At 32.2% G+C, this 14761-nt stretch overlaps 1 protein-coding gene across 1 annotated transcript in view; it reads right to left on the reverse strand.

Annotated features, from left to right (window-relative positions):
• The window catches only part of LOC114332615 (WD repeat-containing protein 81), a 133038-nt gene that overhangs the window by 47525 nt on the left and 70752 nt on the right, over positions 1-14761 (reverse strand). The window contains exon 7 of the mRNA XM_050646826.1: positions 8447-8622. Coding sequence (XP_050502783.1) covers positions 8447-8622 — 176 coding nt within the window. The remainder of the gene's footprint in view (positions 1-8446; positions 8623-14761) is intronic.

Raw genomic sequence — 14761 nt, forward strand, 5'->3', positions numbered from 1 at the left:
TTCATCTAATACTTTTTGAAAAGTATCCCAATTGGTCTTTTTATTGCACAGAGCGGGTGGATTTGGATTCTGAGTTATATCGGAGTACATGTTCATAAGGACTGGAGTGTGATCCGAAGACATGTCTAAGCTGGATCTTGCTGTGACTAGTTTACTGTCAATTCCTTTTTTGATATAGAAATCAAGAAGGTCTGGTATTTTATAAGGGTCCGAAGGCCAATATGTGGGTTCTCCTGTTGACAGGTAGTTTAGATTATTGCACTGCATTGCAGTTAGTAGTTCACGACCCTTAGTAGTTGTAACTCTCGCACCCCATACTGTGTTTTTAGCGTTGTAATCTCCACCCGCTATAAATTTGTTTCCAAGCGTTTTGAAGAAAATCTCATAGTTGTCTCTTTTATTGTTGTGCTTGGGAGGGCAGTATACAGCAGATATTTTGGTGATTCCAGTAACTCCTTCTATTGCAATGGTAGTGGCTTGTAGGTGATTTTCTGTAAATCTTTCCAGTTCGTGATGTTTGATTGAGTTTCTTATTAGTATTGCTGTGCCTCCATGTGCAGTCCCATCTGGATGGTTGGTAAAGTAAATTTTGTAGTTAACTAGGGCTAGGTGACTTTTATTTGTGAGATGAGTTTCAGTAACTAGCATGACATCTATTTCATTGTTGGTTATGAAACTTTGAGTTCATGCTGGTTTAAGCCGTTTGCATTCCATAATGCTATTTTTAGTGTTTGGACCATTATGACCTATTTGAGACAAGAGCGGTGATAAGATTCATTATTGTTCCCATTTGCGTAATGAGATCTCTCATCATTGCTTTTAGGTCAGAGATATCATTAGGTTGACTTATACTATTTTGTTGGTACATAATGTTACCTTCTTGTTGATTATTTTGATTGGTTACCTGTGCATATGTCATTCCTTGTGTTGTAGCCCTGTTTCCTTTAGATGTTTGTCCATTTCGTTCTCTAAGTTTTGGATGCATTTTCTCTTGAAGTTGCTTATGTATAATACACCCTCTGTAATTTGCGGGATGCCGTTCTCCACAATTTACACATGTAACATTTTCATCTTTTATTTTCATGGTACATTCTGAAGTGTGATGTGACCCTGTGCATTTTACACATCTGGATTCTCTATGGCAAAAGTTTTTTGTATGACCGAATCTCTGACATTTGGTGCACTGTGGAATAACTCTTCTAGCATAAGGGGCTTCAATTGTAACTATCGAGTGTCCTAGTTTCTTGACATTATAGATGTCTTTATTATTTTCTTTAATTTTTAGATTGACAAAGAACATGGGCAATGGTTTTTTTGTTATGTTTTGTTTAACATTCCATATATTTAGAACTTCATGTCCAAGAGCTTCTATGTCCCGTTTAATATCGGCAGGATTTGTTGAATAATGAATATTTTTTACTACTATTCTAAAGGGCTTGCTTTGTTTAGACTGGTATGTATGATACTCTGTTTTTTTACTGTCCAATGCTTTCACTATAGTAGTATATGCTTCACTCGAAGTTGGTTGGATTCTTACTTGACTTTCACCCAGGGCTTTTAAGGTGTACTGATCTTTAGCAATTTCAATAAGAAGTTTATTTAAGGGGTTCATATCTTCGACACCGGATACAAATATCGGTGGTGGTTGACGCGGTTTTTAAACATTCAATTAACAAGTAACAAGTTGTATCTATTTATGTAGAGAAATTGAAAAATACCTATATTTCTTCTAAGAAATCAAAGAATGCTATATCAACAAGACAACACTGAGGTGCAGCTTTTGCAATTAAATTTAGAGAGTTGGCGGAAAATGAAATCCATAACGCTAAGATATACTATGTTCTACAATTTTAGCCTGAACACGTTTTTGCAAAAATGAAATCCATAACGCTAAGATATACTATGTTCTACAATTTTAGCCTGAACACGTTATTGCAAAAATGTCATTAGAGAATTAAATATATTGGAAAACGCAACGTTTTCGAGAAAGTATTTTAAGACAGCTGATTCTTTCATATATTGTTCCCTATGCTTCCTCGAACACCGTACCGGCCATCTGGCTGCTGATACAGGTTGCGTTCATTACTGCGCAGCACACCTGTACAGGTAAATACAAAATCAGGGTGATTGATTAGTGTTATAAAGCTTATTAGATCCGCTATAGTAATAGATAGCAATCAAAGTTAATAACAAAAATTGTAGCCAACTTTGAGCTTCACATTACTAAATTAGTTAGAATGTTACAGGGTGTTCGATAACATAGTGACAGACCAAACTTTTGTTTTTTTAAATGGAACACCCCATATTTTATTTTATATTCGAAATGTTCTTAACTTCCCCATCACAAAAATATAAAGGTTCGTTATGTTATACAGGGTATTTACAAACTTATAATCAATGTTCTACTAAAATCGTAATAAGTTCAGCTCCCTCTATAAATAAAAATAAGCACAACAGCAATGGTTTATTGGTGCCATATTTTTTTGTTGATTGTCCAAATTTATAAAAATGGTTGATATTGCTAATTTTCTTTATATCGAATACAGGATGAGTCAAAACGCAAGTACATTATTCTCTCAGTAATTTTAAATAGAACACCTTAATTAATAACGCTCTGAAAAATGAAAATATCTTGAAAACTAACAAATTTAGGCATAGGGAATATTATGTAAAACTTAAAGTACGATAATGATACTTTTCGATGGTGATATAAAATACAGGGTGTTCTATTTAAAATTTCTGAGAAAAGAATGTACTTGGGTTTTGACTCACCCTGTATTCGATATAAGGAAAATTAACAATATCAACAATTCTTAAAAATTTTCACAATCAACCAAAAAATATAGCACCAATAAACCACTGCTGCTGTGCTTATTTTTATTTATACAGGGAGCTGAACTTGTTACGATTTTCATAAAAAATTGATTATAACTTTGTAAAAGCCCTATATAACATAACAAACTTTTATATTTTTGTAATGGGAAAGTTAATAGAATTTCGAATCTAAAATAAAATATAGGGTGTTCCATTTAAAAAAACATAAGTTTGGTCTGCCACTATGTTATCGAACACCCTGTAACAATCTAACTAATCTCGTAATGTAAAGCTGAAAGTTGGCTACAATTTTTGTGATTAACTTTTATTGCTATCTATTACTATAGCGGATCTACTGAGCTTTATCACACTCATCAATCACCCTGTACATTGAATTTAAATTATTTTCGGACGAAACATTTTTTTGTCATTACTTTTTAAACCACAAAAATGTCTGGCAATTATAGTTCATATTTCTAATAATGTTTAAAAGGTAATGACAAAATAATTTTTCGTTTTACAATAATTTTAAATTTGACATATTTACCTGTATAAGTGTGCATGCGCAGTAATGAACGCAACCTGTATCAGTAGCCAGATGGCCGGTACGGTGTTCGAGGAAGCATAGGGAATAATATATTAACCTTCGGAGTACGGAGATTAGTTGACTTACTTAGATTACGATGATGGGTCAAGCGTGACCCATTCTCATTTTATTTATAAGGATGTTTTAAATAGTCAGTATTATTAAACAGTATCTTTAATTCAACAAAAAACAAACAAAATCCTAAATTATTGTATTTAAATTTTTTAAGATGGTTGCCCATGGGCATATACTAGTTCGCTCCGGCGGCCAGATTTTAATATCTTACAGAAAACGGGCATGGGTAAATTTGCTCCGGCCACATATTTGAATACAGTGGAACCTCGATAAGTCGGATTAATCGAGACTGCGGCCGATCCGAGTTATCGAAAATCCAAGTTAGCCGGAGAATATGGTAAAAATTAATAAAACACGGTATACTTATAGATAAACTCCAGTATAATTGCAAAAACATGAAATACATAAAATATGCACAATACATCTAAATTACGTACAGTTGTATACAGGATTGTTTATTTCTTGGTAAAAAACTTGGTCAAAGTGAAAAAATGTTTGTTTTGTCTGATTAAAATCCGTTCGGGTTAGCCGGACTTCCGGGTTATCGGAGGCCGACTTATCGGGGTTCCACTGTACGTAAACAGAGACGGCTGCGATTTACGTGTACCTACAAACATATTGAAAATATTCTTCGAAATGCGAAGACCGGGTCAGGACTGACCCGGCATCATATATGTTACGTAGAGGAAAAACTGTAATTTGCATGTTCACGAATTATATACGAAAAAATAGATTGAAACAAATAAGGAGAACTTACGATCAATCGGATTTGTAAAAAAATTATTTCATAAAATATTAAGAAATAACTGAATTTCGGGTCACGCTTGACCCAGTCTTCGTACTCCGAAGGTTAAAGAACCAGTTGTCTTAAAATATTTTTTTTTCCGACGTTGCTAGCTCTTGGTCCATATATTGTGCTTTATGACCGCGATTTGGCCAACATATGATAAATCTTTCAACAGGAGTGACACCTTTTATGTAACGAAATATCACAGTTAATTGATCGGTGTGTCATTCATCAGGTGTCGAGTCAGGAGAAACTGATTAATATTTTGACTTCTTAATCCTTGAAACAATTTCATTTAATACGCTTTGGCCCATCGGATGTAAAATTTCCTCACATATGGTTGATGAAAAATAGTTGGTATGTCAGCTTCCAGGATTTGAATGTTTATTAACATCGCGCTGTAAAAATTCATCATATTCAGCTAATAACTCCAGTATTCCCAAATAATTTCAATTTTGTGATGAACAAACCTCGTTCACAAATAAACCTTATAACACTAATTAGTCTTTGAGTTACCATTTTCCAATAATTCTTTATTTCTTCAGCCTGTTTCGCTATTTCAGTATCAATACGCCCCAATTATTTCGCATTACAGGCCACTGTAATGACTGCAATAACATTAAGGTGTGCTTTAGGCATTTCGTGATCCATAAGCATGTTTCCATTCACAAAATTCACTGTGGCTAAAATGTGTACGAACACTAGATAATAATTTAGAAACGAAGCAATACACTCCCTCGGTGGAACATGGAAAACAACCATGAACAATGTATTATATCACCATTACGCTCATTCCTTTTAAACATACTTGTCATACATTGTCGAGTCATTGTATATCCTGCCAATATCTGTTTAAATGAACACCTCTTGCGTTTGAGGCTTTGTGGGGGCCCCGGAATGTGGGGTCCCCGGGCAGGTGCCCAGCCTCCCCCCCTTAAATCTGGTCCTGTTTACTACTAATGTCTGTCCCACCTTGACTTTACAGTACAGGTTCTTATGACCAACAGTGATGCCAAATTTTATCAGAAACAGGTTTGAAGGAAATATACTTTTTTCTATAGGATAACTATAAATAACTTAGGAATTAATATTATTGACATTTTCTGGCTGTCAGGGGTTCTAAAACATTTTCGTTTTCGAAAAATGATTTTATGTGAATAAAATAAAAATAATTTTGTATAAAACATTTATATAATAACGTATTTAAGCGCATAAATATGTTAAACCTTAATAAATACGTAGGTACCTACATAAATAATTAAAATGTATTTGAACTATGTATTTTAGACTTCTTCTATACTCCCGTCTTCCTCACTTTCACTGCCACTGTCGTCATTAAGGTTTATTATAACTGGGTCTATATTGTCCAGTAAATTATCGATATTCCACATCCGTTTTTCTACGCTAATTACGTGTTGCACGTAATTATTCCATTTTTGTGGAGTAACTTGAGAGTACGTTTCATGTATAAGATTTTCTACTTCTTCCTTCTTAAAATTTGTGTTATGTCTTGCCACGAATCTTTTTATTTTACTCCATACCAGCTGTATCGGATTTAGTTCACAGTGATATGGAGGTAATCTTAGCAACTTAACATTCTTACTTTTTGCAATTTCATCTACGATACGCTCATCATACTGCGATTTAAAATGAGCTACAACGTCCAACAGTTCGGATTTTAGGTAATCTTCTTCGAAATAAATATCCTTTGAACGCAACCACTCCTTTATTTTTTCCTTATTGTCAGAATTGTGACATTGGAATAACTTCCAGCTTCTTCTTTCCAACTTTCTGGAGTGATACGACGCATTGTCCATTACTAATACAGTTTTATCGGGAATATTTGGAAGAAGTTTGGTTTTAAAGCAATTTTCGAAAAGAGGTCCATCCATTTCGTCATGATAGTCTGCTGTATTTTTCTTTGCTAAAAAGGTTAGTTCGGCTCCATTAATAAAACCATCTTTACCTCCTGCATACAGTAAAACAACGCGTAGGCCACGTGCAGTAGGGGTTTTCAAGCCTGTAGTGGATCACGAACAAATGCATCCCTATGTGACGATACGGAAGTGTCTTTCCATTCATAATTGACCCTGTGACCAATATTTACCCATGATTCTTCCAAATACACAATGTTTTAGTTTTGTTCCCGAAATGTACGAATTTCTCGCAAATATCGATGGCGCCAAGAAATAATTTCGGGTTTTTCTATCAACATTGACTTTCTGTCCCGTTTGGTGTACACAAATCCCATGTCCTTAATTAGTCTATGCAGTGTAGTTCTAGAAAAATTAGGTAGATGTTCGTCTTTATTTACTACTGCTAATAGAGAATTTAATGTTGGGGGTGTATTCTTACGAAAAAAAATCATGCACTATTCGACGAATGCTACTCTTTGTTCCTTCATCGTAAGTTTTATCACGCGATAATGAAGTTAGCTTGTTCTTGGATCCTCTCTTTGCTGGTTGTAATCCAAGTGCCGAGGAATTTTCTTTTCTTATAGAGTAAATTGTTTTTTCGAAAATCCCGGTTTCTACTGCTACTGTTTGCATTATTTTTGAAAGTGAATCATATCCTTGATTTACTCGATAATTCACCATGTTGATTTAGATTTGTTTCTCCCCTAATGACAATGCCTTTCCCTGGGGATGTTTCAGAGTACTGTTCTCCATTAATAAATTAAAACGTTATAACACAAAAAAACACAATAATAACTATAGTCGATATGAACTTCAACGAATCAAATGAACTAACTGAACTAACTAACTAACAATTAATGAACTTCAACGAATCAAATGAACTAACTAAAAATGAACTAACTAAAATTAATTCCAAGTTTAGAATTTATACTAAATTTTAACGAGGCTGTAAACACATTAAGATGACAATAATTTCAGGTTGGAAATCAGTCGTTATTTTTTTCTTCTTTTATGGCCTTTGGGAACTGCGCCCATTTAGACAGCAAATAAGTTGTTAAGAATAAAAATAAACTGCAATTACGATCCAAATTTTCCAAATAAGCAATAAGTTACTCAATACAATGTTATCACTGTTATCAGTAATAATTATAAGCTTATTTGATAGTCTTTGTTATAATTTAATTTAGGTTAACTGGCCATCAATATTTTATTTATTTTCAACTGTAGGGCAATATAAAACTTTACTTCAACTTGACTGACAATACATAAGTACTAGTTCAGAACTATCTATACTGGCAATACATAAATTAACAACCATAGAACACGATCCACTTTTAATGTTGGATATTCTAACATTTTTTACCAAAAAAAGTTATTACTTACGCATATCGATTATAAAATATCTGATTACTTTTCGAAAATGATTCACAAAAACAATGGAACATATTGTTTTACTACAATACCATTGACTGTAACGGGTTAGTTTAAATTTAACACTTTTAGGACCCTGGTAATGTTCGATTGAAAATTCTTTTGAAGAAAATCTGCATCGCCGCGCTAAAAACTCCCATAAGGATTGTATTTCCGTATGTTCGTGTACTGGAAAGTCAAGGTGGGTCAATAGGAGTATCATATAGCAATCTTGGCACTTATGTAGTAGATAGCTAAGTCTCAACATCGGATTAACTCAATTGTGTTCAAAATGGTTTCCATTTGGAGTATACACAACCGCGCGCTATAAATACGAGCATTTATGTTCCACTCGTTCTATGTTGCTCGTTCTGACACTGATAGGGCATCAGTTGTCAGATAATGGGTACATTCGGAGACCTCAGCGGCTGGACAACTGGAAGTCAGCCGCTGTGAGATTTACTAAGCGTTCCCTATTGTCGCTGGATACAACCACTAGAAAAGCTTACAGTCAACCGCTGCTTAAAGTCAGCCGCTGAGGTCGTCCGAACGTATCCATAGACTGTTTAAAGTGAGTATTAGACAATTGGATTAGCTAACACCCCGTCGAAACCTTAAACTCATCTTTGAGATAAATTGTGATATATCCGAAAACATCAACAACTTAAATAACTGCCCAGAAAGTGAGAGGGTTGCTATTACAGACGAGAATCCGAAGAAACGAACTAGCAGACTTGTTGATAAAGTAGGGGACTAGAGGAATCTTCAAAGGCCCAGAATCATTCTACAGCGTCACGAAACATCCTGTCAGCTAGGGTACCTTTGATGAACTGCAGAATCGTAACATATTATACTTACTTGCAGTTGATTCATCAACATACTGTCAGTGATATAAGGAATGATGTTTTTTAGCAAAGTCACACATGATATTAATCCTCCTTCCAAATTAACAGTAATTCGTTTTTTACATAATAGAACTAACTCAGTCATATATGGAATGTATTGAAATATTATTATTTGTTCTCCATAGAGTCCTAAAAACATTAAAATTATTATAATACTCCTATTAGTATTTTTTGTAGAAAATTATGGTTAGGTTAGGTTATAGTAAGGTAAATTAGGCCCATAGGCATATCTAATATTTAGACTGCGCGCTGCTATCTTAAAATGGCTGACGATTTCGACATAGATAAATAAGCCTATTGGGTGGGAAGTCTCTTTCTAATCGACGGGGTTTGGATAAACTCATCTGATTAGAAAGAGATTTCCCACCTAATAGGCTCATTGTTCTCTGTCGCAATCGTCACCCATTTTAAGATAGCAGCGCACAGTCTAGATATTATATGTCTATGATTAGGCCATTCAAATTATGCTTCGCACTTGGACTGTTAAGTTTTATGCCTAAAGAAGTTTATCGATGCTTGCACAAAATAAAATACAAGAGAAGAATCTATAGAGTGACAAGAAAATGTATTCTGAAACTCTTTTCTTGTGACTCTTCTTCTTCTAGTGCCGACTTCACTAATGAAGGTTGGCTATAACCATTGCAAATTCGCCTCTACTGTTTTTCTTAAAACCGCCTGTGTGTTTAACCCGGTCTAGTCGCGAATGTATTTCAGCCAGGATATTTGTCGTCTACCAGGCATAGACATAATAAAAATAGACTAGGTAAGGTATGTGCCGCTCTGTGCATCGAGGTGTAACGCCGATATCGAGGACGTCATTGGTCAATATTCACTTTGAGTGGTCTAGCCATCTTTGTCTGTCACATTCGCGGGATCGCTTAGTTGTTGTTTGTTTGAGTTTATATGACTGCGGACACTAAATCCATTCGCCAATTTTACTAGACATTATTTCGTATCTTATCCTAAAAATAATACTAATTTTAATCTCTAATAAACAATTCTACTAATAAATAATTCTTTTTGTATATTTCAACGAAAACTTTTCGTTTATAAATTTGCAAAGTCTGTGTGTTATTGCGTTGCCGCTCCTGCAATACTCAGATCAGATTTAACGATATATTCCTATGTAGTTTTTTCTTCTGAATCCAAATCTAAAAACGGCATTTCGATATCTCTAACCGTTTTCGAGATAATCGACCTCAAAGTCTAAAATGTGAAGTCACCATCCATTTATTTTCTGCCGACACACTAAACGTCAGCTGAAATCGATGCTAATAAGTAGGCTAGTTTTTTAATCCTGATTTGTTAAGCAAAGCACAGGTTATTTACATTTGAGTTTGACACTTCGTGAATGTCAAACTAAATTTTAAATTAAGTACATATTAATAAAATATCAATGACATTTGATAGGGAATTTAATTTTTATATAAAATAAATGAGATGTTCAAAAATACAATTTGAGTATATTTTAAAAGCAATAATTTTTTTTTTTTTTTTATTGACGGTCCAGTTAGCTGGGGCTCAGTCGATCGACAAGTTTAGTGGATTTGCGATTTGCGGTCGCTGGTTCGAGCCTCAGCTAGGTCATGAAATTTATAAAAGGCCAACGCCGTAGTATAAAACTCAATAGAGTCTACGGCTTGGTCTGGAATAAACTGGCGTCTGATCGGCCTATGGAGGAGCGGTACGGGAAGGGATAAGGGCTTCCGGCTTGGTGATACTCCTCCATAGATCCCTACCGAAGGGCGTTGACGCCTAAGAACGGTGTATACATACACATTTATTTTTATTAACAGCTTTACAAAGGTTTATACGAGTATACGGCCTCCCCTTTAATGATAAATGGACTGTTCCATTTGTTATGAAACGAAAATTGTTATTATAGTCGGTTCGCTAAACTCGACACAACTGGCTGATTTTAGTAGGTAATTTTTTGTTTTTTGCAAATTTTGTCAAAATTGGCAAAATTACTAATTATTTAGTACTTATTAACTATTTAGTAATTATTTTTTTTGCCAAATTGGCAAAATTATTGACTAAAATTACTAGCCAGTTGTGTCTGAATTTAGCGAACCGACTATATGAAATAATATTGTTTGGAATAAAGTTTATGGTCTGATTATGTGCAATTACATCCTTCTGATGGAAAAAAATATTTGAAGATTTTTCTCAAATTATGGATACCAACAACATTTTCATTTATAACTCTTTTATTTTTAATTTGACGAAGAAAAGTTATTCTTCATAAAAAGCTCTTCATATTCGAAGATTTATGATGCAACCATCATCATATATAAAATTTTATTAATTTTATACGAGGTATGTCAAAAAATATGAATTTCGATCAAGAGTAAAGTACCTTTATAGTTTATAACATTTAAATTAGAATGATATAATTGCACATTAAAACATAATTATTAATTCTAAACAACTTTTCATAATAGCAATATTCCATATTATGAATTAAAATACGTAAATAAAGAAAGTTTTCGTTATGAAAATGCTCGCATGTTCAGCTTGTTTATAATATATTTTCATTTGTATTTTTTTAATGATGTTTTCAGAGTTTCACAGCAAAAACAGCAACATTCTTCTTTAGCCCTCTACTTAATTCGAAAGCTTTTTACTATGGACTGTCCAAGTTCCGAATTAACTTTGATATACATATTTTTTGTTTTTTTAAATTTTTTTTTCGATTATTTTTTTTGTATATTTAAAAAAAATGTAATATTTGTTTCTTTCTTTTTTTTATAATTTTTTTGTATATATTTTTTTCTTTTTTTTTTAATATACAGGGTGTGTCCCAGACTAGTTTAGTCAGGCTATATCTCTTAAACGAATAGAGATTTTCAAATGGGACTAAAACTGATCTATTTCATTTGTAATATACTTTAATATGGCGTAGAAAAAATCATCTCCTAAATATTCATCCCTTAGTTACAACCCTTAACTTTATTTTTTTTTAATAGCACCCTGTATATTTTTTATAGTTTTGGATGTGGTCTTCTATGGTCTCTTCAACAGATTTTTTAAAAATAAAATCGGTTTGTAATTAATCAAGAAAATATCAGTTTATTTTTTTTTTTGTTATGTCTCCCAGACTCGTTTATCCAGGCTATATCTCTTAAAAGAAAAGAGATTTTCGAATAGGACAAAAAATCATATATTCCATTTATAATACACTTTAATATAGCGTAGAAAAAATCATCTCCTAAATATTCATCCCTTAGTTACAACCCCTAACTCTAATTTTTAATAACTATACCATAATTAACAAAAATAAAAAATAAACTGATAATTTCTTGATTATTTACAAACCGATTTTATCTTTAAAAAATCTGTTGAATAGACGATAGAAGACCAAATCCAAAACTATAAAAAAATATACAGGGTGCTTTTAAAAAAATTAAAGTTAGGAGTTGTAACTAAGGGATAAATATTTAGGGGATGATTTTTTCTACTCCATATTAAAGTGTATTGCAAATAGAATATATTAGTTTTTGTCCCATTCCAAAACCTCTATTTGTTTAAGAGATATAGCCTGGATAAATTAGTCTGGGACACAAAAAAATAAAAAATAAACTGATATTTTCTTGATTATTTACCAACCGATTTTATTTTTAAAAAATATGTTGCGTAGACCATAAAAGACCACATCCAAAACTATAAAAAAATATACAGGGTGCTGTTAAAAAAATTAAAGTTAAGGGTTGTAACTAATTGATGTATATTTAGGGGATGATTTTTTCTACGCCATATTAAAGTATATTACAAATGGAATAGATCAGTTTTGTCCCATTCAAAAATCTATATTTGTTTAAGAGATATAGCCTGGCTAAATTAGTCTGGGACACCCTGTATAACAATTTACAAGAAATACTTATAGACCAATCAAGTTAGTAAAAAATAAGCCGTTTTTCGACATAACTGAAAAGACGAGGTTTGACAGTTGAAATGTGTAGTATGAGATATTACAAAAAGGCTACCATCTTGGGATTCATCAATTTTTTAGTGGAACATTTTTTAAATAAACAATCAAAACGTCAAACTTAGTTTTTTGCTCATAACTTAAAAACTTGTTTATTTAGAAATTTGACGTCCACAGGTAACTTTTTCAGAAAAAAAAGATACATCGAATGAGATACACCAAATTAAAATCGGTTAATAAGCAAAAAAGTTATTGCAAAACGGACGACAAAATCACTGTTTTTGAATATTGTTAATAACAATTTTATTGTTTATTGAAATATGTTTAAATATACCTAAACTTGAGGGCATTATGGTGTTTGAATGGTGTGCAAAAAATGGTCCAGATCTGTTAAATAGTTTTTGCAAAATTTAATTTGTTTATAAATTTTTTTGAAAAACGAGCTAAGTTCTGAGGCTGATCCAGTTAATATGGCTGAATGTATCTCAATAATCAGGGACTCATTTCCTTCGTTAAGATGTATACTAATACCCCATGAAAAAAAAAAGTAAAAAAAATACACGTACGTACACAAAATTATTTGTTAATAAATAGCAGTTTTTAAGCTTATAAACAATTACAATAATTTCGTAGAAATTAGATCAAATTAAATGGTAATAAAAAATACTGAAAGCTGGTTAAAATACACAACTTCCAAAAAAAAATTTTAGGTCCTATGACCCATGGGGTCTGAGATAGCCCCTTTTTTTGAAAAAATCACTGTTACGTTAATTAACAACACTAAGATCTGAAATTAACCAATCTTTTATAAGAAAAGTCAAAGTTTTTAACAAAGTTTTTTGCAAGAGAAAATGTTAAAAATTGTTGAAACAGTATTGTTTTAAAGAAAGAGTATTTTGCGTTCCGACTAAAGTAAAAAAAAAATGATGGGCGCAGCCGAATGAGAATAAATTCGCGGACTAGCATTCGCTAGCGCTAGACCGTTGCAGCCCATTTTTAACATTGACAGTATACCGGATTTGAAGCTTAATATTATATTTATATATTTTGGTAGAAACTTGAATTTTATGAATATTATTATGTTGCACATTTATTTAGTAAAATTATATTTTAAATAAATAAATTTAAAAAATAACAATAAAAAGGCCACAAAGTCAAAATATGCAACAGAAAAAAAGTTACGCGACCATATAGACGAGTGGTACGTGGTACTCCCCCCCAAAAAAACGCTCATTTCTCGAGATATCAACCACGGTGTGGTGAATGGCTAATTTTGGTCTTACTTTATACTTTTTATGGTGCTGAAAACGAAAATGAGTTTTATTTTGAATTTTAGATGGGGAAACATTGTCAAAATCGCAATTTTACCCTAAAAATAAAAAAAGATGAAATCACGTTTTTCTTAAAATTAAAAGTTACACCACTTTTTTTCTATAAACCATTTTGTTCTCTGTACTCTAGATTTTAACTTAAAATTAATTAAACAGCTAAATTTCAAATTTTGTTACTCAACTTTTGCGATTAAACTTTGCAATTCAAGAATCTGCACCTTTTACGTCAAACAATTTATAACTTTCTTTATGGCAAGACAGAAATATTGAAGCAGGTCCCATTGTCTTCAGAAAGGTGAGAAATATATACTATAAAAATATCAGAAAAAAATATTACAATGGAACAGAGATGTAGCAAATTAAACTCAAAAAAACGTGATTTTTTTTTTATTTTTAGGGTACAGTTGCGATTTTGATAATGTTCCCCCACGTAAAATTCAAAACAACCCTAATTTTAGTTTTGAGCACCATCAAAAATATAAAGTATGACCAAAATTAATATCAGTATCTCGAGAAATAAGCTTTTTTTGGGGTGTGCCGCTCGTCTATAAAGTCACATAACATTTTTCCTATTGCATATTTTAAATTAAATTTTTTTGGAAAACTTCTTCATAAATTATATTTTATTTCTGTGTTAATTAAAATTATAAACTAAAAAGTTTGTCACTCAACTTTTTTAAGTAAACATGAAACTAACGAAATCTGACGACAAAATGTTTAACAATTAACAACTTCTCTTTTAACGCGTTGAGTCATTTTGGACAAATCTCATTGTTATCTAAATGCTTCAAAAATAACACAGTATAATTTTCAAAAGGATATATTTATAGCGACCAAAAATACAGTGAGTTAAAATTGAAAAATCATCAAAATTGATTTTTCGCATTTTTGCATAAAATTTGATTTTTGAACATGTTCCACTAATTCTAGAAAAAAATAAACTCCATATTCGGATTCAGAGACCTCGAAAACATAAAAAATGACGAAAATTTGTTATTCACCTTAAAGT

This window comes from Diabrotica virgifera, chromosome 3, assembly GCF_917563875.1.
Source record: "Diabrotica virgifera virgifera chromosome 3, PGI_DIABVI_V3a".
Lineage (NCBI taxonomy): Eukaryota > Metazoa > Arthropoda > Insecta > Coleoptera > Chrysomelidae > Diabrotica > Diabrotica virgifera.